This window comes from Peromyscus leucopus, chromosome 1, assembly GCF_004664715.2.
Source record: "Peromyscus leucopus breed LL Stock chromosome 1, UCI_PerLeu_2.1, whole genome shotgun sequence".
NCBI classification, from domain to species: Eukaryota; Metazoa; Chordata; class Mammalia; order Rodentia; family Cricetidae; genus Peromyscus; species Peromyscus leucopus.
In genome coordinates, this window is record NC_051063.1 from 122483401 (window position 1) to 122511218 (window position 27818).

Consider the following 27818-nt stretch of genomic DNA (forward strand, 5'->3'; position numbering starts at 1 on the left):
CGGGGCGCGGGGGCGACGCGAGGGCGCACGAGGGGCGCAAGGGCCGGCGCGGCCACCGGGCGCCGCGGGGAGCCGCCCACTTCTCCGACGCAAGGGGGCCCAGACGGCCGGCGGGAGCGTGGATGCGGCGGTCGCCGAGCCGGGGCGGACGCGGAGCGGCCCGGGCAGGGGACGCGCGCCGGGAAGGCCGGCTCCGCAGTGGCCGCAGGATGGCTGAGGTAAGCCGGGGGGCGCGGGGCGCGGGGGAAGCGGGGCGCGGGGTGCGGGGGGCCGCCTGATGAGGGCCACCTGCTCGCCGCCGCCGCCGCCGGGCGGGCTGTGCGCGCCACGGGGCGGTCGACCTGCGGGCTCCCCTCCCCGCCTGTGCCCGAGTCCCAGCGAGGTGACCTGGGAGCGGCACCCCGTTTCTCTTGCACCCCGGGACCCCTGTCCCGACGCTGTTGGCACGCGGGCGTTCGTCTGTCTGGTATTTCAAGCTGTGGCCTTTGGTCATTCCGGGAGGAGAGTCGGGGAGACGGGCGTGGAAGGGGGCGCCGGTCCCCTGGGGGACAAATACTTGCTTTTTTTTTTTTTTTTTAAAAAAAAGAGGCGACCAAGACCAAAGCGCCGCAAATCGTCAGCTTAGACGTGTCGAAAGAGGACACTTGCTGATGAGCCGCGCTGGAGGCATGAGGAGGTTTGCCCGCGTTCCTCCGGCTGGCTTGTCGCGCGTGGGACAGCGAGGTGTTCGTGTCCTCTAGAGGCGCAGGGACTTGGAGGAGCACGTCGGGATGCCCATGGGGAAGCCAGCGCCGAGGTCCAGTCTCTTTAGGGATGGTCTGCCTGCGGGCGACAGGAAGGGACCCTGGCCAGGCAGTGGTGAGGCTCTTAGTGGCTGGGGGACTGCCAGGCGCGGCGACCGTGCCACTTGGCAGCGGGGTTCCAGCCGGGCGTGCCCCAGAATCCGCTACGGGGGTGCCCGCTGTCCCGGGGCGCTGCTTCCCCAAGGACCCCCTTAACCCTACAGCCCGCCTGACTTTGGATAAGCTCCTGGGGATTTGTCAGCCAGATGTGACAAGATTGGAGAGGCGAGTGAGAGAGATCTGATATCAATCAGTGCATAGCTCGGAGCCAAACTTTCTCAAATGCGGTGTAGAAACATGTTCTTCTCGTTTAAGGCATCTCTTTGTGGCGGTGGGGCTGCCACCGGCCCGAGTTTGACAGTTAAATGGAATGCCAACTAGCAGCCTTAATTGTGTGAGTGAAGTTGTGTGTGTTGCGGGGAAAGATCAGACACTCCGGGGTTCGGTAATGTCCCCTAGTTTTATAGCTAGGCTCACCGCAGACCTCTGAAGATGAGGGCATTTAAATCGGCCCAGACGCCTGGTCGCAGCCAGGCCTCTGCTGTTAACACTTAAGGGGCTTGAAAGAGGCCCCACTGGTGTCCTGGGAATCTGTGTGTGTGTGTGTGTGTGTGTGTGTGTGTGTGTGTGTGTGTGTGTGTGTGTGTACGTGTTACTACATGGAAACACAGAACAGATGTATCAACATTATTTTAAAAAGTAGAATCTTATTAAAGCAACAAGATTTTGGTGTGACCATATAAGTGAACTGAAAAACAGCATTTTGGCAAATCTTCTTTGTGTGTGTGTACTTTCCTTCACCATGCTATTAGATTTTTAGATTTTTTATGGGATCTTTTCTGATTTCAAAGAGGTTCAGTTTACAAATAGGTGTTTGTGTGTTAAAACTTTTGTTGAGTAGTGAAGCATACAACTTTCTATTTACCCCTTCCCAAATTCGTTGATGCATTTTATTACTCCCTTATTGAAATGGTATGCATCAAAGTGAAATTTTGCACATCATGTAAAAAGATTATTTTGAATGTTACAGTTCGTGCTGGATTTTATTTTTGCTTTAAAATAGATATAGACAGTAGGCCCTCTTCCTGTGAGGAATTTTGGTAACTATTTTATTTTAGCATACTTTCAGACACTTAAAAAAGAGTATTATATGAGTCATTATTTCATTTATTGTCTGGTAAAGTTCACAGTCTTTAATTTTACAGAAACTGTTACTGCCTCCACTCAACTACTGAACATGTTCTGTTTTAGTTGAACGATCAGACACTGTGGTGAGCTCTTCACTTAACGTATGAGCTTGTTGCACTTTGAGAACTCAGATTGTGTTCAGACAACTGCATAGTTTATTTTGTACAATCATCTCCACCTATGCAGACTGGTAAGGCTTTCGTGGAGCTCTGTCCCGCAGAGAGAAAATGGCCACTAGTTTGAATAATCTGCCCATGAGTATCTCCTAGGATATGCACCAGTAATCTGTGTAGTTCACATAAGAAATCTTAACCTACATAAAGCATTACCTTAGAAATACAAGGTTTATATAGAGAATGATTTGTTTTTTATGACCTTTCCCCTTGCAGAAGTTAGGCCTGTATTCCAGCTCCATACCCACATTTTGTATCTCCGATCATCAGCTTGGAAAGATGCCCCAGCCCTATGGTGAGAAAAGCCATCTAGGTTTTCCCATAGAAAAATAATTGTCTCTTACACATGCCCTGGTCACTTCTGAATGCCAAGAAGTAAGTGTAAACGAGGGAGCATTTTAAAAGTCTGGTTTGTTAGTAAAATTAAACTATAGTATGAGAGGCCAAACATGTCTTTGAGCTTCTGTACTTGGCTTTGGAAGTTATTCTGGCGGTGACCATTAAAAGAAGTTGCCCGGGAGGTTTGCAAGGTAAATTACTTGCAGGAGTAGAGTGCTTCACCTCAGGGTGAATTTCCTTCTCTACAGATGTCATTCAGAGTTGGGTAGTTACTTTTGTCGGAAACAGTTTGGTTAGGAAGAAACTGGAAATACCATAACTACCCAGATTCTCTAAGACGTCTGACTTTGCTCTCTAAGATCAAGGTGTAGGAAGTCAATACATGCTTTTTGTACTTTCCCTTGCTGTGAATATCTTACTACAGATCTTCCATCTGTTTGTTTATCGTTGGTGGCTTTTCTGAGAGATGTTAGAGATAACTAGGCGCTGCACAGAAGGAACATCTAGGAAGTTTTGGGGTCCTGCTCCCCCTTGATTGGTTTCTAGCAGAAAACCTCTTTGCTTATCTCATCCTCCTTTGAAGTCCTTTCCCCTCACTTTGGAGTTTCCGAGATTGCGGTGTGGCACCTGCCGTTCTCCAGAACGTAGACGCACACGCCTGTTTAGTCAGAGACGCTGAAGCCCAACAAAAAGCAGCCCTGCTCCTCCAGAGTCCAGTCTGGGGCCTTCTCAGACATACGTAGTTACTGATGAGAAAAAGCTGTCTGGTTCCTGTCCACACACGGACCGTTTATTATAAATCAGCCTAACCAATCAGAAAAGGGCTCTGGCTTAGCAGGGATGACCATTTCTCTCCACCGATGTGAAGGAAGAGAGAGGTTAGGGAAATAAAATGTGAAGGCTGGGTTCGCACAGAAGGAAATGGTTGCCTCCGGTGAACTCTGATTTAGGCTTTTAACTTTTCTTCCCACTCCTTATGTTAGTTCGGTTGTTCCCTCTTGCAGATTGTGTGGTCCTTTCGTAGACTGGAGCAAGGAAAACTGTCTTCAGCACTGTCCCGGCCTCCAGAAGCATGGCCATAGCTCCATAGTCCTCCGACTGTTTCCTGACTTATTGTGACTGTCAAGCTCTCGTACCCCCAACTGTAACGATTCATGATACACTGTGCTGAATTTTAAGTTGGGGATTTAGATGACATAAATAACTGAGATTAAGTTTATCTTTTCAAAAGGTCAGTTTCTAATTCTCTTTGAATCCCTAAAACAGTTTTACTTAGATATGTTCACATTTAGCTTTTACATCATCATTAGTAACAAATTTGTGTTAAATACTTAACTGGCAATCTTAACTAAAATTTTAAAGTGGTTTTTTTTTTCATTTTATTCCCCATTTTCCAAGATTCTGTGTTTCATATCATCGATATCTTTTTAGCTTTCATTATTAAAGGTTTATGACGATTCCGTCTGAGTTCTTTTACATGTGGGTTATAAAGGGAAAAAGTATGCCCATATCAGTTAAATTTTTATGTATTTAAAAAAATTTTTTAAACAAACATTCAGGTGTGATTTCTAAGATGTTTGTATATTTTCTGCTATTTTTCACATTTTCAGTCTTCAAAACTAATAATTTTAAGAAAAAAGGGTGCAGATGTTAAATTGTTTTGGCATAGGATTTAGGCTTTGATTTATAAACATCAAAAGAAGAAGTATTTTTCCCATTATCCTCTTTGAACTAAGCACCAAGAGAACATTACAGAGGTGTCGTGCGTACTTTTTGCTCACAGGTAGACTTAACCCAACATCCATCCCCTGAAGGGGCTCTAGCTCCCTGACCTCTCTCTGCAGGCCATCTCCAGGCCCTCCTTGGCTCTGGCTTCTCCCTCCATGCCTAACTTGCAGTGAGAAGCCACATTCTGCCAGTTCCCCTTCGGTATCATTTTTACCTTGCAAAGCTAACTACTTCCTGAGACTCCCCAGGTCCCCTCTCTCAAGCGTGATCTCCAATCCTGATGTTGGTAAACAGTGTCTCCCATTGTTCAGAGCCCTAATGGTTCCATAAACCCACCAGAGAGACCCTGACTGCCCACCAGGCCAGTCTACCACTCACCCCCACCTAAACTGCTTTTCAAAACTGGCTTTCACTGGCCAAACAGAAACCTGTGTTTTGTGGCCCAGGCTTCAGAACCCAGCACACAGACCTGGGATTTTGCTTGCACACAGAGAACAAGTTTGCTTTTCCTTGGAGGAAGACTCCCGTGGCCTCTTTTACACAGCATTGTTCTCCATCTGTCAACTCCTGCAAATTGAAATTTTAGGAATAGGCATCTTGACATCATTTACTTTTTCACTTTTTATTATAGAAAGTTTAAATAAATGTAATTATAATAGTATAATGAAATTTAGTGATATGTGTTTTGGACCTCAACTTCTTCTGTATTCCGTGTCCCCCACTAGAAACCCCACATTACTTCGAAGGAAATCCCAGCTGTCATACAATTTTATTAAAAATATTTTAATATGTAGCTGTAAAATATAAAAGCAACCACTTTTAAAAACAAACCCAATATGTCATAAAACACCTTAAAATAATTTGGGGGTGTGGCTCAGTGGTGGAGCATATGCTTAGCATGTGTAAGATCTTAAGTTCAAGCCTCAACACCAAAAAATAATAATAGTTAATTATCATAACTCCTTACCATCATTACGTTTCCAGGCAATGCTCAAATTTCCTAGATTGTCTTATAAACTTTATATTACCATTGGTTTGTTCAAATTAGAATCCAAATGTATACACCGCTTGTCTCTTTTAATTTCTAGGTTTATAGTCCTCTTGTTTTATCCTTGCCATTATCTGTTGAAAAATGCCAAGTCAGCCATGTTCAGAATGCTAGTCTGGGTTCTGACGTTAGTTTCTTGTGAAGCCCTTGACATACCCTCTGTCTCCCATCTTCCTGACTCGGCGTTGGTGAAGAATGGTGATCCGCCACAGGCTGGATGTTCTGACAAGAGTGCCAGCTGTGTAGTGGGATGTATTTTCTCTTCAGACCCCAATGGGGCCGACTTTTGTCTTTTAATTAGGAACAGTGAAGGGGACTCATATTTGAAGAGAACCTGTCTCATCAGTGGTTTTATTTCCCCGAAACACAAGTTGTGTAGGAAAGAACAGTTATTTCATTCTTCCTCTTCGTTTACTGGTTTTCGAAACCATTTGTTGGCTTCCTGGTATTCTCTTAAAGGAGGTCAATGACTTTTGCATTTGTTTTGAGTACGTTTCAAAGCCTTGGGTTTTTAACCTGTGAATGAAGCAACCTAATTTTTGGATAACCATATTCACTGCCTTTTTTTTTTTTTAAAGTAACTTATTTGATTTTATTTTATGTGCATTTTGTGTTTTGCTGTGTGAGGGTGTCAGATCCCCTGAAACTGGAGGTAGAGACAGCTGTGAGTTGCCATGTCGGTGCTGGGAATTGAACCCAGGTCCTCTAGGAGAGCAGCCAGTGTTCCCAATCGCTGAGCCATCTCTCCAGTCCCATCACTGCCATCTTTGACTGCCCTAGTTGTGTGGCTTTTCCCAGAAAAGCTATGTGCCCCTGCCTGTAGTAGAATCTGGGAGTAACTTACATTTGTGTCGCAGGAGGCTCCCTGTGGTTCCAGTTACTTGGCTGAAGCTTATAAAACTTGTAAATAAATGATTGTCATTTTGATAAACTTATTTGTGTAAGGTGATGGCATGATGTGTTGGGGAGATGAGCATCTGGTCTGTGCGCTTGTCAGATGGACTTCTGCTCAGAGCTGCCAGCCAGGTAACCTGCCCCACACAAGAGAACCTCAGTGCCTCCCTTCCCTTTCCCTCCCAGCTGTTCTAATTGCCCAGCTGACAAATGACGACCGTATGTTCGGAATCCTATTTGCACCTCTGTGGGGTCTCATATATGAGAAAATTAGTGGAGAACTTAACAAGATGAAAGAAGTTAGTGAAAAGTGAGGAGAAACTAGGAATCAATAAAGAGTAAGAAAAATAAGTATAGCACCAAAGAGGCGGGGCGGGGGGGGGGGGGCGGGGGGGGGCTCCAGAGAGACGACAGCTCCCAGCTCCAGTGATTTGGTTTTCTGAACCCAGAGAGCTAGCCTTGCAGTCCCAGAGGGAGGAGAGGGACCAGTGCACTGCAGCCCTGCAGCCCCAGAGGGAGGAGAGGGACCAGTGCACTGCAGCCCTGCAGCCCCAGAGGGAGGAGAGGGACCAGTGCACTGCAGCCCTGCAGCCCCAGAGGGAGGAGAGGGACCAGTGCACTGCAGCCCTGCAGCCCCAGAGGGAGGAGAGGGACCAGTGCACTGCAGCTCTGCAGCCCCAGAGGGAAGAGGGACCAGTTCACTGCAGCTCTGCAGCCCCAGAGGGAAGAGGGACCAGTGCACTGCAGCCCTGCAGCCCCAGAGGGAGGAGAGGGACCAGTTCACTGCAGCCCTGCAGCCCCAGAGGGAAGGAGGAGAGGGACCAGTGCACTGCAGCTCTGCAGCCCCAGAGGGAAGGAGGAGAGGGACCAGTGCACTGCAGCCCTGCAGCCCCAGAGGGAGGAGAGACCAGTTCACTGCAGCCCTGCAGCCCCAGAGGGAGGAGGGACCAGTGCACTGCAGCCCTGCAGCCCAGAGGGAAGAGGGACCAGTTCACTGCAGCTCTGCAGCCCCAGAGGGAAGAGGGACCAGTTCACTGCAGCTCTGCAGCCCCAGAGGGAAGAGGGACCAGTGCACTGCAGCCCTGCAGCCCCAGAGGGAGGAGAGGGACCAGTTCACTGCAGCCCTGCAGCCCCAGAGGGAAGGAGGAGAGGGACCAGTGCACTGCAGCTCTGCAGCCCCAGAGGGAAGGAGGAGAGGGACCAGTGCACTGCAGCCCTGCAGCCCCAGAGGGAGGAGAGACCAGTTCACTGCAGCCCTGCAGCCCCAGAGGGAGGAGGGACCAGTGCACTGCAGCCCTGCAGCCCCAGAGGGAAGAGGGACCAGTTCACTGCAGCTCTGCAGCCCCAGAGGGAAGAGGGACCAGTTCACTGCAGCTCTGCAGCCCCAGAGGGAAGAGGGACCAGTGCACTGCAGCCCTGCAGCCCCAGAGGGAGGAGAGGGACCAGTTCACTGCAGCCCTGCAGCCCCAGAGGGAAGGAGGAGAGGGACCAGTGCACTGCAGCTCTGCAGCCCCAGAGGGAAGGAGGAGAGGGACCAGTGCACTGCAGCCCTGCAGCCCCAGAGGGAGGAGAGACCAGTTCACTGCAGCCCTGCAGCCCCAGAGGGAGGAGGGACCAGTGCACTGCAGCCCTGCAGCCCCAGAGGGAAGAGGGACCAGTTCACTGCAGCTCTGCAGCCCCAGAGGGAAGAGGGACCAGTGCACTGCAGCCCTGCAGCCCCAGAGGGAGGAGAGGGACCAGTTCACTGCAGGTGGAGAGAAGCTATAGCCTCTGTCTCACAGCTTTAAAATTCGTTCTGATCAGCAGTTACTATGTACACTGAAGTTTTCCAGGACCCAAACAAACTAATAGCAGTTATCTATTGTCACGTTTAAAAACAAAAGCTGGAAAAGCCGGGAGCCTTTCTGTCCTAAAGCTTAGGTGAGTTGTGGTTTGGCAGCCCGGGGCCCCTTTGATTTCAAGTTGAGAACTTAATGATTTTTACCACGAGGGATCTGGCAGAACCTTGAAATCCCACCATTAAGATAGGGCCGCAGACTCCAGACTTAGTCTTAGCCATCTCCCCTAGGGAGCTGTTTTCTAGGTGGGTTTTGGTTTGTTTTGGTTCTGTGGCCCTCTCAATAGTCAGTGGGAAGATCAGTGTGTAATCAGTGTGCAAGTGTGCAAACTAGGAGTGCATTTGGCTACTAGGACAGAGCACCAAGCCAGTAGTGACCGCTCTTTGTTCTCGGCCATCCTTGCGACGTGCCTCCAGGTCACCTAATGGTCACAGGATGCCCTCTGGACTCTAGCCGCCATGCTTTTGTTCCAAGACGGAGGAAGACAAAGGAATCCAAGTTCAACCAGTCCCCATGGATGAGGAGCTTCCTGAAATGCTCCATCATTCTGCTGTCTGCCATGAGCCAGTGTCCAGTCACTTGTCCATCAGTGAGGACAGGAAATTAAAATTCCCCCTTTTCTTATTTTTAGTACTAGAAGTTGAATCTAAGGCCCCACACATTTGGCAAGCACTCTCCCACTGAGCCGTGTTCCCCAGCTCTCTGTCTAGTTTTCTGTTGGAGACAGGGTTTCACCGCGTTATCTAGGCTGGCCTCGAATTTGCTTTGAAGCACAGGCAAGCCTTGAACCTGTGATCCTCCTGCCTTAGTCTCATGCATAAGTGAGATTACAGGCCGGCATCATCAGGCCCAGCTAAAATTCTTTTACCCAAGCATATTGGGGGGGGGGGGGAGATACCATGGACAGCAGGATGGCTCAGTGGGTAAAGGTACTTGCCACAAAGTACCTGGGTTCAGCCCACGTGGTGGAAGGAGAGAGCGAACTCCCACACATCGTTCTCTGACCTCCACATGTATGCTGTGGTATGTGGGCCTGTGCACAGTAAAATAAACAAATAAGATTTGAAGGAAACAAGATGGGCCTCCATCATCATTGCACAAGGTAAAACTTGCGTTTATCTATTCATCATTCACTTCTTCTCTCAGTACAGTGGGGGAATTTACCAGCCATGAGACTTGCGGCTAGTCGATGGGTGTTGTTGTACCTGTTTGTCTTCTGAGGTGATGAGCTGTGGAGAGTCTTTTAGGAACATTACCTTTAATCAGGTCTTGGTAGTTGTGTTCATGCCGAGTCAAACCACCAGAGCCAGAGGAACTGAGATCTACCTGTGGACACGGTGGCAAGGAGAGTGGTCTGACTGTCTGTCCAGCTGGTCTCTTCAGCTCTCCTCTGTGTATCCACCGGTATGGTGAACGGGCCTCTGAGGATGGCAGCAGTGCCCGGCAGCCTGTGTGCAGTCAAAGGTGCCAGCACATGAGCTCAGTGGGGTGGGAGGAAAGGAGTGCAGCCATGTGGCCAGGGGTCTCTGTGTAACAGCAGACCACATTACATTCCTTGTGTATTGTCCCCAGGAGGCCCGATGTTAGAACAAAATCCAAACTCTTAGCCTGCCCCACAAGGCCCTGTACAGAATGGCCTCCGTCCCCTCTCTGGCTTATTTCCTGCCATTAACTTCACTCTTTAGCTACACTGGCCTCCTTTCTCTTCCCTGAACTCACCAGTGTCTCTGACATCTATGGCCTTTGCAGTTGCTGAGCTTTCTAAAATACCCCCTCCACCCTTCCCATCCCTCGGAACTCAGCGTGCATGTCCTCCACGAGGCCCTTGATGATGGCCCTCCCTAAAAGGCACTTCCTCTTGTCTGTACTCTGCATGCCAGCAGATAAATGATCAGCACAGAGTTCTGCTCAGCTCTCTCAACTCTGGCATTGACAGTCTAGATTCTAGACTCTAGAATGATGCCTCACTCACATCCCAGATATGCTTACTGAATGGTGTTTCCTAACCATGTGTAGCTTTAACCTCTTGATCTGGTAGATAATGTGATAATGCCGAGCTCTAAAGGCTGTAGAGATTAAATACTTCTGCACTCCGCACCAAATACTGATATTTTAAGACAGAATATTCCCTGAATATTCAGATTTTAGACCACCTGGGTAGCCTGTAAATTCTTCAGCTTCTTGGTATATAAAATAGGGATGGTAGCACCCGCCTCCCTTAGTGGTTGTGAGGAGGAGATGCAGTTAACACATGGATGCTGTTTGGTGCATTGTCTCATACACAATAAATGCTTGATAAAGCTAATTAGCTGTGTGTCCTTGAATAAGTTACGAATCTTCCATAAATTTAAGTGTTCTAAAATAATCCTCTCCTCACAGGAAGATAGTAAGGATGAAATGAAATGACCTATTAAACAGGAGCCTCACCATGTCAAAAGCAATGGCTGGTTTCCACCCTGGACTTGGCACTGCTCCATAGAGCTTCCTGTAATGACGGGAATACTTTCTGTCGTCATTGTCCATTGTGATAGCTACTATCACAAGTGGGTTCCTGAGCACTACAGTATGATTGGTGTGACCAAGGAGCAGAATTTAAATGCTGCTCTATTTAAGTAGATCACAGGAGCCTCATGTAGCTAGTGTACTAGACAGTGCAGACTGAACACCTTGAACCAACAAAGTTGCTCAGCTAGATGCAGTGCAACTTTTGCCCCTATCAGATCACATGGGACCCTCCAAAGGGTCTATATGACATGTAAGAGGACCCTAAGGCTCTCCTACTTACCCTCTTCAAGACTATGAAAATTTATTATATGAAATATATTTATATATACATGTATGTATGTATATAATGAATATATATTCATTCTAGAGATGACAGTAGCTTTGAATGGGATTTTTATTGGGGTCAATTCAAATCCCATCACAGGCCTCTACTGTTCAGTTCAGTGCTGGACATCTGCACCTACCCCACTGTGTGCCTGGGATGGGTACTCAGCCCCTCAGCAAAAGGTCTGTGGAAGCATCTCCCCAAGCAAAAAGTAGAACAGGGGTGTCTGGGAGATGAAATGGATCTAACAAGCTACCTGAAATCCAGGCCATACATTTCTACCACAAGATAGTAAATAACCAAATGTGTCATACACCAGCTGTGAATGAATGAGCAGACGGTAGTTATAAAGCAGCAAGCCAGAATTCTGAATGCTGATTTGTAGCACATCAAAGTGACTAATAACAATTCTGGAAATTGTTTGATTAAGACAAGGGCCTTGTTAGTTTGGATTGCTGGAAACATCTGCTTTATGTTTCTGGAGAATGGAACAAGTGTTAGGGCCCAAAAGGAAAGCATGTAAATTTCAAGTTTTCCATTTACATGAGGACTTTTTATCTTGTAGTTAAAATTTTTGGGGTTTGATTTCGTTTAGAAGTTTTAATTTGTCTTTAGCTAAGGGTGCTGTAATTTGACATGGTGGAAATCCTGAGATGTGTGAAAAAATCCAATGGTCTTTACATTAGAAGTTTTCTTCAATATTCTAATTAGGTTCTTCTAATTCATAAATAATTCCTTTGCCATTTATTTCCATAGATGCTTAACAAGCTTTATTAAGCCTTATTCAAATAGTTTCATGTGCAACCGCATGAATGTTTCTTATAAATCAACACTTACACATGGGAATTATAGATACAGTTGTTTAAAGTCATGCCCCCCAAATAGAAGGGGCTATGCTTGAATGGCCAGATTGGGTCAGTGGTCTCAATTACACATGAATAGGTTTTAGAGGCATTTGGAAAAGTCTAGAAGACTTTAACTGACATGTGACAGCATGGCAGAGGCCAGGGATGCTGTCACTGACTAACTAATACATAGGACAGCCACAAAGATCTATGCACCTGAGATGCTATCAAGTGGTCCTAAGTTGGGAAATAGGAGTGAGGTGATGAGAGATGGAGAAAATAAGCTCCATTCTCATGCTGTGAAGTATGCTTGGAATTGCTCCTTATGGTTTCTTTCTATCAAACGTGAGACAGATTCACACAGTATTTCCGAGGACTTTGCAGGATCCTCAATCTTTTTTTTTTTTTTTTTTTTTTTTTTGAGCTGAGGATCGAACCCAGGGCCTTGTGCTTGCTAGGCAAGCACTCTACTACTGAGCTAAATCCTCAATCCAATCCTCAATCTTTTGAGCAGTCTTTGGAGATTGACAAGCATGTACTCGAGGACATCTCTTTCTCTTAAAACATGTTTAAGCTTCAAAATAAATTAAATGTAAGTTTACTTGTAGATTTCCATATCATTTTTTTTTTGAGACAGATTCTCTCTGTGTAACCTTAGCTAGTCTGAACTCACTAATGTACTCCAGCCTGGCCTCAGACTCATAGAGACCCGCCTGCCTCTTCCTACTGAGTTCTGGAATTAAAGGCATGCACCACCACGCCTAGCCATACCTTTTCTAACATGGTAAATGAGATCTCAATGAATGTAGGTAAAAGAAATGTTCTTCCTTTTAAAATATTTTCTTTTTAAGCAATATTTATTAAATCTAGATTGTGAATCACTTCAGTTTTATATAACTTAGTGTTCTGTAGTATTTAGCCATAAAGCAATGATTTGTTTGTTTGTAAGTGTCTATTCATAGGGTTGCAGCTGAGTGTGAGATGCAGGACAACATAGTAGAGGTGCCCCAAACCCAACCTAGTTAATGGTGAATTTGTAAATCCTTGTTCTGAAGGTATACAATGAAAATTAAATTATCATTTACTTTTATCCTTAAATATTCTTCCAAGACAACTAATCTTGAATCAGGTATAGCTGTATATATGCATATGTCAATGTGTTTAATATATTTGCATGTGCAGATACAAGCAGAAACTCTTAAAAGGTAAAATAATTTGTAGCATTAGAATGTTTTATTAAGTAGGATGGATCTATAACTACATAAGGTTCTTTGTATTAGATTGTATGACTTTGCCAAAATCAAAAACCAACCAACCAACCAAAAAACTCTCTTTCTCATGTTTCCCATTTGGGGATACCCTCTGGAGCAGGTTAGATAATGTTGTTGCTTGCTGTCTTTAGCACCCCTCTGCTGTAAGGAGCTGTTCTTTCACCTCAAACTCCTGGTTACAGCTCCACTCAGGTCCATCCTAATCAAAGAAACAGTAGGAAGCAGCCAAACTGTGGAAAAGTTCATCTGTATTTAAGTAGGTCCACCAATTTTTAAATAACATTTGGTTGTGGTGTGCATCTCAAGCCATAAATCCTTACAAAGTGTAAGTTTTCTGGTTTTTAATATATTTATGCACAGAGCTGTGTGGTCATCCCCACCATCTAATTTTAGGACATTTTATCACCTTAAAAAAAAACCCTGCTCAAAATCTGAAACTTCTGTGCTTCAAAAGATGCCATTAAGAAAGAGAAAAGATCCAAGAACATACTTGAAATATCTGGTAACAGACTTGAACTTGGCAATAAAAGAACTTATAAAGCGCAATACCAAAAAGACAATCCAATTAAAAAAAAAAGTCAGAATCTCACAGATCCTCTATTCAACGATACACAATAAACTAGAAAACTAGAAAACATGCTAAACCATCAGTCATCAGGGAAACATGAATAAAATCACAACGAGATGTCACTGACATCCACAGGAATCACCAGGATAGCTATTTAAAAAAAATCAGATGAGGTGGCATGGGCCTGTAACCCCAGCATTTAGCAGATGGAGGCAGGAGAGTCAGGAATTCAAGGTCATCCTTGGCTATATAGTACATTTGAGACCAATCTGGGCTGCCCAAGACCCTGTCTTGAAACAATAGCAAAATAAAACAATAACAAGTTTTGGTGAATCCCTCACCTGTTACTGTGAGAATGTAGACCAACCCAGCTGCTTCCAAAGATAACTTGACAGTTCCTCAACAAGTTAAGCAAAGTTACTGCAGATCTTGATGAGATTGAGCTTAATTCTACAAAATAAAGCAAATCACGCTTTTAAAAATTTCCTCGTGCATATTAAAGTTTATACTATAATGTAGTCTTAAATGTGAAATATCAGTTGTTTTTAAAGTGTGCATACCTGAATTGAAACATAGTTTATTGCTTTAAAAATACAGATAACTCTGAGCTGTTGGGAAAATACTGTTAATAGACAACACAGGATTGTCACAAATTTTCAGTTTGTGAAAGGTGTGATGTTTGCAAGCTCAATAAATGAACATACAACAAAGCAAGATATTCCTTTATGTAACCCAGAGAAACTCTATCATTTCCCAATCACAGTCTCTTCTCATCCCCACTCCATTCCCTGTAGACACTAAGCTACTTTCTGCCTCTAGGAACTGGCCTCCTGACATTTCATGTAAATAGAACCATACAACTGTGTGACTGTTTGCGCCTGACTTCTTCACTCATTTGTAGCAGAGACCCATTCTCCGGCCCTTTGTGAGAACACAAATGCTCCATTGTATAGGTAGACCACATCTTGCTTATCATCTGTTGGTGGATATTGGGATGTTTCCACTCTCACTGATGTCGATAATGCTATGAACAGCCATGTAGATGATTTGGGGGTGGACATATGTTTTTCACTCTCTTGGCTGTATGCTGAGGGGTAGAATTTCTGGGTCACACAGCAACTCTATGTTTGACTTTTAAAGAAGCTGCCAGACTCTTCCTAAGTAGCTGTGCCTTTTACAGTACCATGAGCAGCTGGGGGTTTTGTTTGCTTGCTTGTTTTGGTTGGTTGGTTGGTTGGTTTGGTTTGGTTTGGTTTGGTTTGGTGTGTTTTTAGGGAGACTGGTTACACACTCTGTGGAGTGAACTTCCCAAATCCTTTGCCAGATTCTCCCTTCCTTGTCCCCATGCTGTGCCTCACAGTCCCTTGACTGGTAGACAAGAGGTTCAGGCCCCGATTCAAAGACTTTATTGTCCCTTTTCTGAACATTGTCCCTCCCCAGTTTCAAAACTCTCTGGAACCATACAAATTTCACCGAGAAGCATCTGTTATTGCCAAAAAAAGAAAAAAATTAATCATGTGAGGTTCCAACTCAGATGACTGACTCCTTTAAGGGGTTTTGTTTATTGATTGGTTTGTTATAATAATGGATTACATCCTTTAGGCCTCTATCTTTTGAGAAATTCTGACAAGATGGGTTGGTAAAGTGTTTGCCCTGGAAGCATGAGGGCCTGAGTTCCCAGCCGAAGCACCCTGTAAAAGCCCAGCGTGGCAGCACACATCTGTAACCCCAGGAGTGGGGCAGGGCAGGGTGGGGACGGACACAGATCTCTGGAGCTCACAGCTTAGCCAGTCCATATGAATTGGTGAGCTTCGGGTTTGCTGTGAGACCCTGACTCAAAAACAAGGTGGAGATTGACTGAGAAAGACACCTGGACATCACCCTCTGAGCTGCACGTGCACACCTGTTTGGACCCACACATACATGCATACACAAATATGCAACACAACAACACACACACACACTTTGTATTTATGTCTCATTGATCTTAATACTAGGACTTTTTTGGACATGTGCATCTTTATTTTCTGTTTCCACTGTACTTTTGTATACTGCATAGGCACACACACACACACACACACACACACACACACACACACACACACACACCCTACAAGACATGGTCCATAGCATTTAACTGAGGTATCAGTGCAGGGCTTGCCCAACCTCTCTCTATCTGTCTCTTGACAGTCACATGGTATAATCAGCCATTACATGTTCCCAAATCTATTTAGTATTTTCAAACTCTACTGTATCTTAAGGGTCTGAGGGTAACAGATTCTGTACATGGATTACTCTTGCTTGTTCTAAGCTGGTCTTTATGTATCAGTCAGCTTAGAAATTTGGTGAAAATACAACTTTGTATTTGTCTGTGACCTTCATAACAACAAGGTTTCAAACCATAATCTTTTCTCATAAGTCCTTATAGGTTCTCCTTATTCTTGTATGTGAATTATCTGTGTTGATGTTCATGGTCTCCCAAGTGTTGGACTCGCTGCGCCTCTTTCCTGTGGTATAATATGCTCCTTTGGTCCAGCACAAGGCACACGTTGCTGAGTCAATCTTAGGAATGGGGGAATTTTGTTGAACAAATGCAGCATATTCTGCACATAGCTCTTACGTTGTGTGCATACATGTGTTCTCTCTTATAGGCTATCGGCTGTACTCTGAACTGCAGTTGCCAAAGCTTCAAGCCTGGGAAAATAAACCACCGACAGTGTGAAGAGTGCAGGCACGGATGGGTGGCTCATGGTAACTTTCTCTCTCCCCTCTCTGATAGTGGCCTTTCTTAATAACTTAAATTTATAGAGGAACTGATTTCATACCAGGGAGAGAGAGCTGACTCCTAAGCTAAATAGTAAGTTTCTAGTGTGCTCCAGGTAACAGGCTATATAAGTTATCTCTTCACATCTTAACTTATACACTGTCTTACTAACTCCATTTTAAATATGTCAAAACTGATCACTTCTGTGCTGTTTTCTGGACATATAGATATGTCTCATGGTAATAATTAGCCCCTGATATTTTTTGGCTGATACAAGGGTATCCCCTATTCATTATTTAGATGAAATCTATAACTAGGCATCCTGCTTATGCATATGGCGAATCTGGCAGTCCTGGGCCACTTGTAACTGCTGGATGGGGGAATGTTGCAAGGGCTGCTGGAGAATGGCATTACTAACTTTCTTTCACTTTGATTGATTTCATGGAAATAGCCCCCAGCAGCTGAGCAGACTGGATTAGGCGGCCTCATTTCTAAAGTCCCCCTCCCAAGCAGCAGATCAGGGTTTGGGCCCAGATCCTTGATTCCCAGGCCGTCTCCGCCTCTAGACTCTGATTCCTAACTTCATTCTCTTGATTCTGTTCTTGCTGCTTTTGTGCCCTGCTTTTCTTTGCCCCTTCCCTTGTAAAGACTTTCCTCCTCAGGAATGTCACAAGAAAGGGGGAAAAGTCCTCAATCTGTTGTTTTTATTTTAGAAGTTTCTGTGAAGAACATGAATGCCAATAGCTATTCAGGATATTAGTCCTCAGTTTTTGTTGTTGTTTTTTTTCTGTTGGAACAGACAACTAAGAATAGCCCCAGCCGACTTTCTGAGCAGTGTTTCTCCCAAAATTACGAGCTTTCCCAAATGTCCTGCACTTGATTTTCAGCTCTAAGTAAGTTGAGGATTCCCCCCGTGTATCCAACAAGCCAAGTGGAGATTGTCCAGTCGAGTGTGGTGTTCGATATTAGCAGCCTCATGCTCTATGGGACCCAGGCCATCCCTGTTCGCCTGAAGATCCTCCTGGACCGGCTCTTCAGTGTGCTGAAGCAGGATGAGGTTCTGCAGATCCTTCATGCCTTGGACTGGACCCTTCAGGATTATATCCGTGGATACGTGTTACAGGTAGAGAGGCGTGGGCTCCGTTCTTCTAGAGTGCTCGTGTACCTGGTGGGACCCAGTGCCTGCCAGTCATTGGTGGCTGTCCTTCCCTTTGAATTTTTCCTAATGACTTAAGCCCCTGATTCATATTCAGGGAGGAGTCCTGGACTTTCCTCAAGGTCTCCGTGAAACTCCAGGCTGTGGGAGCATTACACACTCTCTTGAGCGTGTTTCACTAAGCTAACTTCCACAGAAAACCACTGGTTTCTTTTGGGTGCTGTCTCTCTTACATATATCATGCCCGAACGACCCACTGACCTGAGGTGTCCTGTGTGTCGGACTTTACTGGGAACTGGAGGTGAGAAAGGGCTCTGACTATATACATGCCAGCACTACACAGCAGACAGCTCACAGGCTGGTGCCCCTTTGCTGTCCTGGAAGGCTCTCTTTCCCACTCCACCGCGGAGTTTCTTTCCTCAGCCCCACGTGTGACATGGTTGTGTTCATGTCCCAACTCATTCTCTGTATCTGTCCCTCTTCCTCTCTCTCCTTTTATCCACTCTTCTTCACCCACCTTCTCCTCTTCTCACCACCACCAAAATCCTCTTCCTCTCTTCATTGTCCCAGCCTTCTAGCCCCTCGACTCTCTTCAATTTAGCCTCTTTCCTAGGTCATGCCGTGGGCAGAAGGCTCCATCTTCAGAGGCAATCAGAGTGTTTTGTGAGCAAGCAACATGTTACCTGAAGTAACAGAGCATTGTTCTCGCCACTGCACTAGGAATATCGGCAGACTTTGGTTAAATTTTTTTTCCAGTGAAATGGCAGATACATGTATTTTCAAGTCTAATATCAATTGCAGTCTTAGGTAGAATATATCATTAGAAATAAATACCTAAAAAATAAATAACACCCATTTATTAATGGACATGCTCTTCTAGTACTTTCATGATGAAGTAGACATATCCCTGTTTCTTTCCTTCTTTCTTTCTTTCTTTCTTTCTTTCTTTCTTTCTTTCTTTCTTTCTTTCTCTCTCTCTCTCTCTCTCTCTCTCTATCTATCTATCTATCTATCTATCTATCTATCTAAGATAGGGTCAAATTACATCAGGCTGGCCTCAAACTCACAGAGATCCACCTGCCTCTGCCTCTTGAGTGCTGAGATTAAAAGTGTGCAGTACCACACCCATTTACCCTTGTTTTCTAATTGAAAACCCAGAAGGCTCTGAGTGTTTTATACTTGCACTGAAACTTATTCCACCAGTCTATAGCAGGTCCATAAATAAGCACATTTCTTCCTAATTCTAAAGCTTGTCATCGTTTCCTGGGATCCTGTGTGCACACCTCTGGTGTGGGGCCCTCGGCTGACTAGGAATGGCCATACGTAGAGTAGCATTATGGTCTTACATTACGACATAGATCAATATTTAATGATCCTAATAATCTTGCTTTCTAGTGTTAGGATTAAAAATATGGAATCAATTACCTTGAACCTCTGGTGCATGAAATATTTATGACGTTACATTCCTCCTCATCTTCAAAACTCTCACATGCACTGTGAAAAATCTCAGTAGGCCATCAAATATGTGTTCTGTGATAAAATATTTATTGTAGTTTTGGGAAAAGTTAGGCCTTGCTAGAGTTTGAAAGATCTCCAACACTCTAGGATAATTACAGCTCTGCTTTATGAACATGGGCAGTAGATCAATACTTGCTCATTTGGTTTTTGATGGTAGGTGTTTAGGATATTATTAAGTTTGCAGCAAATGAATACTTGGGCTATATCCAGACTTGACTGCCCCTTCTGTAGTCTTTCAATGAAGATACTATTGTCTTTCAAATGATACGTATTTTTATTTTAGTGAGGAAAATCATCATGCCTCAGATATGACAAAAATCATGTATGACAACTAGCTGGTTTGAAAATAAGATGAAAAATAATTTCCAAATTTCCCTGACTTGGGTTTGAGTAATACACCTTTATTTCACTCTTCTGGGCTAATGGTACAGTCACTGTTTACATTTGTGTAGTTTATGATGGGCACACTTTTTGGCCTAGGAAGGTGAGGTGGGCATGGACTGAACTCTGCAAATCCTGTGTTGATCCACAGGAAGTGTTTTTCTGACAGGCACAAAAATTGTTTAGTCTGTTGGAGGCGCCATCAGATGGCACCTTCACGGGGAGCAGGATGAGCCGCAGTGAAGTGGCTGTTCTTTTACGTTCTGGTTTGTGTTTAGGATGCCTCGGGGAAGGTGTTGGACCACTGGAGCATCATGACCAGTGAGGAAGAAGTGGCCACCTTGCAGCAGTTCCTTCGTTTTGGAGAGACCAAGTCCATAGTGGAGCTCATGGCAATCCAGGAGAAAGAAGAGCAGTCTATCATCATCCCACCCTCCACAGCCAACGTAGACATCAGGGCTTTCATTGAGAGCTGCAGCCATAGGAGTGCCAGCCTCCCCACCCCAGTGGACAAAGGCAGCCCCGGCAGCATGCACCCTTTTGAGAACCTTATAAGCAATATGACTTTCATGTTGCCTTTCCAGTTCTTCAACCCTCTGCCTCCTGCTCTGATAGGTTCACTGCCTGAGCAATACATGCTGGAGCAGGGTCAGGACCAAAGCCAGGACCCCAAACAGGAGCTGCACGGTCCCTTCTCCGACAGCAGCTTCTTAACGTCCGCACCATTTCAGGTTGAAAAAGAACCGTGTCTGAAGTGTCCAGATGTTGTTACCCCCAAAGAAGACAGCGCACACTTGAGCGACTCCAGCTCATACAGCATTGCCACTAAGCTTGAAAGGACACAGCTGTCCCCTGAGGCCAAAGTAAAGCCGGAGAGGAGCAGCCTGAGTGCGAAGAAGGGCCGGGTGTTCTGCACCGCCTGCGAGAAGACCTTCTACGACAAAGGCACTCTGAAGATCCACTACAACGCCGTCCACCTGAAGATCAAGCACAAGTGCACCATCGAAGGCTGCAACATGGTGTTCAGCTCCCTGCGGAGCCGGAACCGACACAGCGCCAACCCCAACCCTCGCCTGCACATGCCGATGAACAGAAATAACCGGGACAAAGACCTCAGGAACAGCCTCAACCTGGCGAGCTCCGAGACCTACAAGCGCCCGGGTTTCACGGTGATGTCTCCAGACTGTGGGCCCCTCCCTGGCTACACCGGTTCGGTGGAGGACTCCAAAGGTCAGCCAGCTTTCTCGGGCATTGGGCAGAATGGCGTCCTCTTCCCTAACCTACGGACCGTCCAGCCAGTCCTTCCCTTCTACCGCAGCCCAGCCACTCCCGCTGAGCTGGCAAACACGCCTGGCGTGCTGCCCTCTCTCCCCCTCTTGTCCTCCTCGATCCCAGAGCAGCTGGTCTCCACAGAAACGCCCTTCGATGCTCTTCCCAAGAAGAAGTCCCGGAAGTCCAGCATGCCTATCAAAATAGAGAAAGAAGCTGTGGAAATCGCTGAGAAGAGACACAGTCTCAGCTCAGATGATGACATGCCCCTGCAGGTAGTCAGTGAAGACGAGCCAGAGGACAGCAGTCCTCAGTCAGACCGAGTCCCCGAGGAGCAGCACACACAGCTGAGCTTAGAGAAGCCTTTCCCCCAAGGAGAAAGACCCGGCCATCTTGAGTCTGGGACTGAGTCCCAGGGAGCTCTCAGCAGAACCCTTGAGCAGACCATACACACCGAGAGGGAGGCCGAGCAGAAGTTAGGATTCACTTCAGTAATGCCAAGAGAGGTGGAGGATGGTGGCCACGAGCGCCATTTCACACCTGCACTGGGGCCCCAAATTCCCTTTCCTGACTACATGGAATTGCAGCAGCGCCTGCTGGCTGGGGGGCTCTTGAGTGCCTTGTCCAACAGGGGGATGACTTTTCCTTTTCTGGAAGAGTCTACAGAACTGGAACACCTGGGCGAGCATGCCCCAGTGAGGCCAAAAGAAGACCATCGCTTCCAGTGTGACATCTGCAAGAAGACCTTTAAAAACGCTTGCAGTATGAAGACACATCAGAAGAACACACATGCCAAAGAGACACACACATGCACAGTGGAGGGATGTGGTGCTGCCTTCCCATCCCGCAGGAGCAGGGACAGGTAAGGTGTCTGTCTGTCGGCAACACAGGCTGTCTTTTAAGACGGCAGTTTAAACCTTCGCACGCATCAGAATCATCTGAAAGGTCAGGAAAACAGACTTCCGGGCCCTAACCCTAAAATTTGCTGTTGTAGGTCAGGGGGTGAAAGCTGAGAGTGTGCATTTCTAGCAAGTTCCCAGAGGGTGTGGAAAATTTATGAATTTTCAGTTCCAAAAATCTAAAAGCATTTAGGCACAAAACTTGACCTGGAAAGACATGATGCTTTTTGTGGTATAGATTTCCACTGTTACCTTTTTGAAGGGTTTATGTAGCTTTGGTATTATTTAATTACTAATGACTGTATTCATATTAATTTACTAATAGATACTCTGATATATTTCAGCACATGTATCATCCCATCTTTCTAAAGTCTGAGAGTCCCCAAATGAGAAACACATCTGCCCCCAGATGTGTGGGATAAAGAATGGTGAGCTGGTTCTCACGTTGTGGAGAGAATGGAGGAGGGGCTTCCTAAAGTGTCACATAATTTCTCAAAATTAGCCTAGTTTTCATCTCATAAAATGAAGAAGTCCATCACGTGGAACCTTTTCGCTGGCTTCTAGTCACCCAGCACCATCTGCAGAGAGAATAGATAGCTGCTTGACTGGAGACTTTTGAAGATGGTAACCTATCAAAGAATGACGGTGACTGGCAGCTCCTTTCAGAGGCTACTACGTATGTTTGAAAGTTGCTGGGTTATCGTAAAACACACAGACTTGTCTCGAAGTGCACACTCCCAGGGCTTATCTCCCTGGAGCACAGCACGGTGCTTCTCTTTGTGTACTTGACTAATCACGGTTTAGTCGCCCTCCTCCCAGCCTCTGAGAGGAAGAGCAAGTACAGCAAAGGTGACCTAAGGAGATTAATGAAAGGGTCAGCTGTCTGATGAAATGCAGCGTGATGAATGGCTCCCAGGATGTGAAAACTACATTTGTTCAAACAAGCTCGACTTGAAGCAGGTTAGCACCACTGCTAGCTTTAGTCCAAATTGTAATGCCTAATTTAAGAGGGTGAAAATGTAAAGACTCCCACACACATTCCTGCTAGGGCTCCTAAGAACACTCTCATTGTCTTTGGTGAAGAGAAGAAAGCACAGGAGATATTAGTTAAAATTCCTGCCTTCTGTTGCTAGGATGTTTAAACCAAACCACTAGGGTACCCCTAATTAATGAACCAGTCCTTCTCCTTCATCCTCCAAGAAGAGGAGGGTTTGCTTATGAATAAGCTGTTGTTATAAAAAGAGGTCGTCATATCAGTTAGATTATCTTTGCTATTTATGAGGCCGGTGAAGTCTACAGGATCTACTAAATTATAACACACACTTGAGATGGACAGTTCTTTTCATACGATGCTCGATTTCCATACAGTCAGTGCTTTCTTATGTTCTGACCTACATGCATGTATATAGAAGTCTCGACTATACAAGATCTCATCTAGCGTTCTAAATGTTTCAACACTTTTACATTTTATTCCAATAGTTTAGATCTTTGAACATTTATCTAAAAAAACTATAGTTTTAAAAGCACTGTTTTAAATAGGACTTTGTGGATACACCCAGGCCCAGGTCCACCACTTCAGCTAAGTCAAAGTTGAGAACTGCATTATTTTGTTCATTAAGGCACCTAGCTTCCCCTCTTTGAGCCACCATTCCTGCTAACAGCAGTTCCCAGGATCAGAGGGAGAGAGAGAGAGGGAGGGAGGGAGGGAAGGAGAGAGCGCATCTTAAATGTTTATTTAATCAGCAGCTCTTCTGTGGTAGGTGCTGGGGAACACAGTCCTTGCTCACTGAAGTCGTCAGTCTAGTGGAAAAGATAGACAGTCAAAAGGAATTACAGATGACCATAAAGACTGCTGCAGTGAGATGTAGGCTATAATAACACATACTAGGGTGCTCAGCTAGACCCCTTGATATGTTAACAAAGGTCCCCTGGATTAAGGGGTCTGTCCAAGCCAGCAAGTATTACATGTATTAGTCCCATAACATTTGTTGTTGTTGTTGTTGTTACTCAGATAAGGACCTGCATGTGCTTTTCTCTATTTAGGTTGTAGCAGTCATTGTTTACTATACTGAGAAGTAATAACTGGGAAAATATGACTATCTCTTTAAAATAAGAATACACAAATTGTATGTTAATACAGCACATTAATGGGAAATGGCTTTTATTTTTCCAAAATGAATATAGTGAGGTTAATGGCTTTATTTTTATATTGTTGCAAATCTCTAATATTTGGTTTAGTAGAAAACAGCTACTTCTGCATTCAGCCTGTTGCAATATCACATTATATATATTCTAGAAACTCCCATGAATTAATAATTTGGTTATGAACTCTTGCCTTGGGAGCTGCTGGAAGGATGTTGAGGACTAGGCTTGTTCACTTTGAGAGCCACTGATCTCAACTAAATAGAAATGAGAGGGAGGAGCCGCAGTGAGAGTTGGAAGAAAATGGGAAGATGAGGCAGGAAGCACAGATTCACAAAGTCCTTGGAAAAGAACACCTGGCACTTAGTCCAGAGAGTCTTTGTATTATGTCCTGGTCATAGGGTACGGCACCTTAGGAATGGCTAACTCTTTGAGGGCCTGAGTAGGGAAGAGGCAGCTGTTAGTGTCCACTGGATAGCCAGGAGATGGACATGAGGTCCAGAGATTACGTTGTAGTAGAGCCTTCATGTTCCAGGCTCCGGTACATGTCTGAGTTTTTCAACTGCTTGAATGCAGTGGAATTAATATGTCCATCTGCTGTCTGGTTTTCTGCCGACACACGCCAGCCCTTTCAGTGCGGAACGTTAACATAATCACAGGGCAGAGCCGTAGCTGAGAAGAGCTGCTTGCAAAGTGGGTGATCTCGGAGTATAATTCTCATCATGTCCACAAAACACGGATAAAGGTAAAAGAAAGTACATGACAAAATATATACATTTTTAGGAAATACAATTAGGACTCCCTCATACACATACCTCGAGAGATTTAGAATAGAAAATGTAATTCTTAATTTATTTAGAGAGGGTGTTTTCTTGACTCTGGCATAATTCTCATCTATATTGTTGGAGACGTTTTTCTTATTTGGGATCCTTTTTCTGTCACCTGTAGGATTGTACCTTTTAGTGTAAGGGTTCTTTTTTTTCTTGTCAGAAGTTACCAGGGGATCCCTAAGCAAGAGCAACATTGATTTTACAAGTTACATCTATGATAACATGGGGGTAAACAGCATGTGTCATAATGGATGCTCATCATCTGCCTGTTAGGAGTAAATGATTGGGTGCAAGATTGGCAGTGTGCTCACACTGCTGCATTTGCAAAACTCCTGTCTGGTTCATCATGAGACGCTGCAGATACGACCTACGCTAGACACACACACACACACACACACACACACACACGCACACACACTTCTAGCTGTTTAGGTTGCCAGCTGTACCTATAGGACTTGTAAAGTGAACCATGAACTTCTACTCCTGACCAGCACTATCCAATAGAAAGATGATGTGAAGCCACATTGGGAATCTTTAATGTTCTGTATCAAAAGGGCAAAAGGAACCAGGGAATGTAAGTTTTAATAACGTGTTTAATTCAACATACCCAAAATACTATCTCCTCTCTATATGACAGTGGCAGTGTGTCAGGTGTTGACTACCATAGTAGATGGTATGGATTGAAGGTGGTAATCTTTCATCACTTCATGGAAATAAAGTATTCTGCTTAGTGTCTTATCATCTGTGACTGATGCTTTCTTGGGCTTCCCTGAATCTAGTGCCCCCATCAAGCTGGCCTAATTGCAGTCGTCTCGACCTCCCCTATGGATGAGATGAAGGAAGTTAAATCAGGTGGTGAAATTAGAAGTTCCAGACTGTTGGCTTTCCTGGGGAATGCCAGCTTCTGATGAGTAGCCACAGCATGGTCTAGTATCTGCTGACCACATAGAACAGCTCACAGGATGCCAACCCTGACTATTGCTCCACCATACCACATGTTTTTCCTAGTGTCTGCTGAGTCTTTCTACTCAGAATAACGGCTCTAAAACAACAGTCTCACTCATCTCTGTCTTTTCACTCTTGTAGACACAGCTCGAACCTGAGCCTCCACCAGAAAGTATTGAGTGACGAAGCATTGGAGAGTAGTGATGACCATTTCCGTGCCGCTTACCTTCTGCAAGACGTGGCCAAGGAGGCCTATCAAGATGTGGCTTTCACACCACAAGCATCGCAGACGTCGGTCATCTTCAAGGGAACAAGTGGCCTGGGTAGTCTGGTTTACCCACTAGCTCAAGTTCACAGTGCCAGTCTGGAGAGTTACAACTCCGGGCCCCCTAGCGAGGGCACCATCCTGGATTTGAGCACTACCTCAAGTATGAAGTCAGAGAGCAGCAGCCATTCCTCCTGGGACTCTGACGGGGTGAGCGAGGAAGGCACCGCCCTTATGGAGGACAGTGACGGGAACTGTGAAGGCCAGAGCCTTGTCTCTGGGGAAGATGAGTACCCCATCTGTGTCCTGATGGAGAAGGCCGACCAGAGCCTGGCTAGTCTGCCCTCTGGGTTGCCCATAACCTGTCATCTCTGCCAAAAGATATACAGTAACAAAGGGACCTTTAGGGCCCATTACAAAACCGTGCACCTCCGCCAGCTCCATAAATGCAAAGTGCCAGGCTGCAACACCATGTTTTCGTCTGTTCGCAGTAGAAACAGACACAGTCAGAATCCCAACCTGCACAAGAGCCTGGCCTCATCTCCAAGCCACCTCCAGTAACAAGCCAAAGACTCTGATAGGTGTTGGCCAGGCGTTCAGGAATAAGAGAATCCAAAGAATAAGGTAGTTGGACTGTTGAGTTCCATTTCTCATAAGCCAGACGAACGTGACTTGACTGTCCAGTCTTCTGCAGCAGGAAAAGCACACGGCGAGCCTGTGAGAAGCTGCCACCGGGGTAGCCCTTCCTGCTATTCTTTTTCTTAGCCCACGAGGTCTTCCACTGACACAGGAAAACACGGAAAGGCAGTTCCCCCAGATTTGTTTACGTGTTCCCTAGGACACCTCCGGGTCTACAGACCAAGGAGGGAGTAGGGATCAGGAACTAGGCTCAGCTTCACAGGAGGCCTGCAGTGTTACGGTATCAGGGAAGAAGTCTCCTTGAATACAACACTGTCACCGTGGGCATAAATGACCACCAGGCCCAAAGATGTCGTTGTCAGGTACCCTCCCCCCCCTTTTTTGGATGAATCCAAAGACCAGACTTGAGTTTAGGAAAATGACATTCAGAGACCATCCCTCCACTGGGAGTCGGTAATTGCTCCTTCACAGTCTCCCTGTAATTCCAGGGAGTTCTCTGAGGAAGCCGGCTGGGTCCAATATGCTCCTTGTCAATTCTCCTTGATCTGCAACATGCATTTAAGAAGCTAGAGGGAAAATATTTTGTGCACTTAAGAATAGTGGACTTCAGTTTAATTTAAAGTTATTTTGATAATATTTAACTTGTGTTTGTATTATGTAACTATTTGGTGTGAGTGCAGACATGTCCACGTCACCTCTGAGTCTGTTCAGAATTAGAACAGGTGACAACTCACACTGGAGAAGCACAGCATGTCTTCGGGGGGTGAACTGCAGCCTGGTGACCCCCGTGGGAGGGCGCAAGTGTGGTTCTGCCTAATGCATTTGTATATATCCACCAGGCTGTTTAGAGACCGTGGTTCTGATGGCTCTTGTATATCTGCAGTGCCGCTGGACCCTCGCTCTTCACCCGCTGGCAAATGTATAAGGTTAGAATGGACTCTGAGATTTATTTGGTAGAAAGAAAAGTAGGGACCTTACTGCCATGTTCTATGTCTTAATATTTAACTTATTCCAAGATCTATTCCACACCGCTAAACATGTTTGCCACTATAGAAAAGATGTGTAATCAGCCCTGTGAATTGAGACTGTCTCAGAATTCAGCATTGGCAATAGTCTAAAGGGCTACGCAACTTTAAAAGAAGTGGATTTTGTATTCAGAGTTCAAGTTAACTGTCTGTTTGACTCATGTTGACTTAATTTAAAAATCCTTAAAGGAAATTGATGGTTATAAGAGATATTATTCCCCTGGCTTAAAGATAGAAAAAGCCAAAACCTGTTAGCAATTATTTCAACTTTAAAAAAAAATACTTAAAAGTTGTCTCTGCTTAAAGAGAGATGTATCTTTCAAGCTTTTTTGTTACTGAGATGTTCAACATTCTAATTTCCCCAAATGGAAAAAAATTTGTATGCAATGTTTTCTATGATTTAATAAAAATATACAGCATA

The 27818-nt window shown here is 45.3% G+C and overlaps 1 protein-coding gene across 1 annotated transcript; it reads left to right on the forward strand.

Moving 5' to 3' along the window:
• The first annotated feature begins 68 nt into the window (after window positions 1–68).
• Bnc1 (basonuclin 1) lies at window positions 69–27818 on the forward strand. The gene is made up of 5 exons (XM_028873805.2): window positions 69–218; window positions 16216–16315; window positions 17216–17451; window positions 19662–21514; window positions 25610–27818. The coding sequence occupies exons 1-5, from the start codon at window positions 123–125 to the stop codon at window positions 26292–26294; spliced, it is 2970 nt and encodes a 989-aa protein (XP_028729638.1). The 5' UTR covers window positions 69–122; the 3' UTR covers window positions 26295–27818.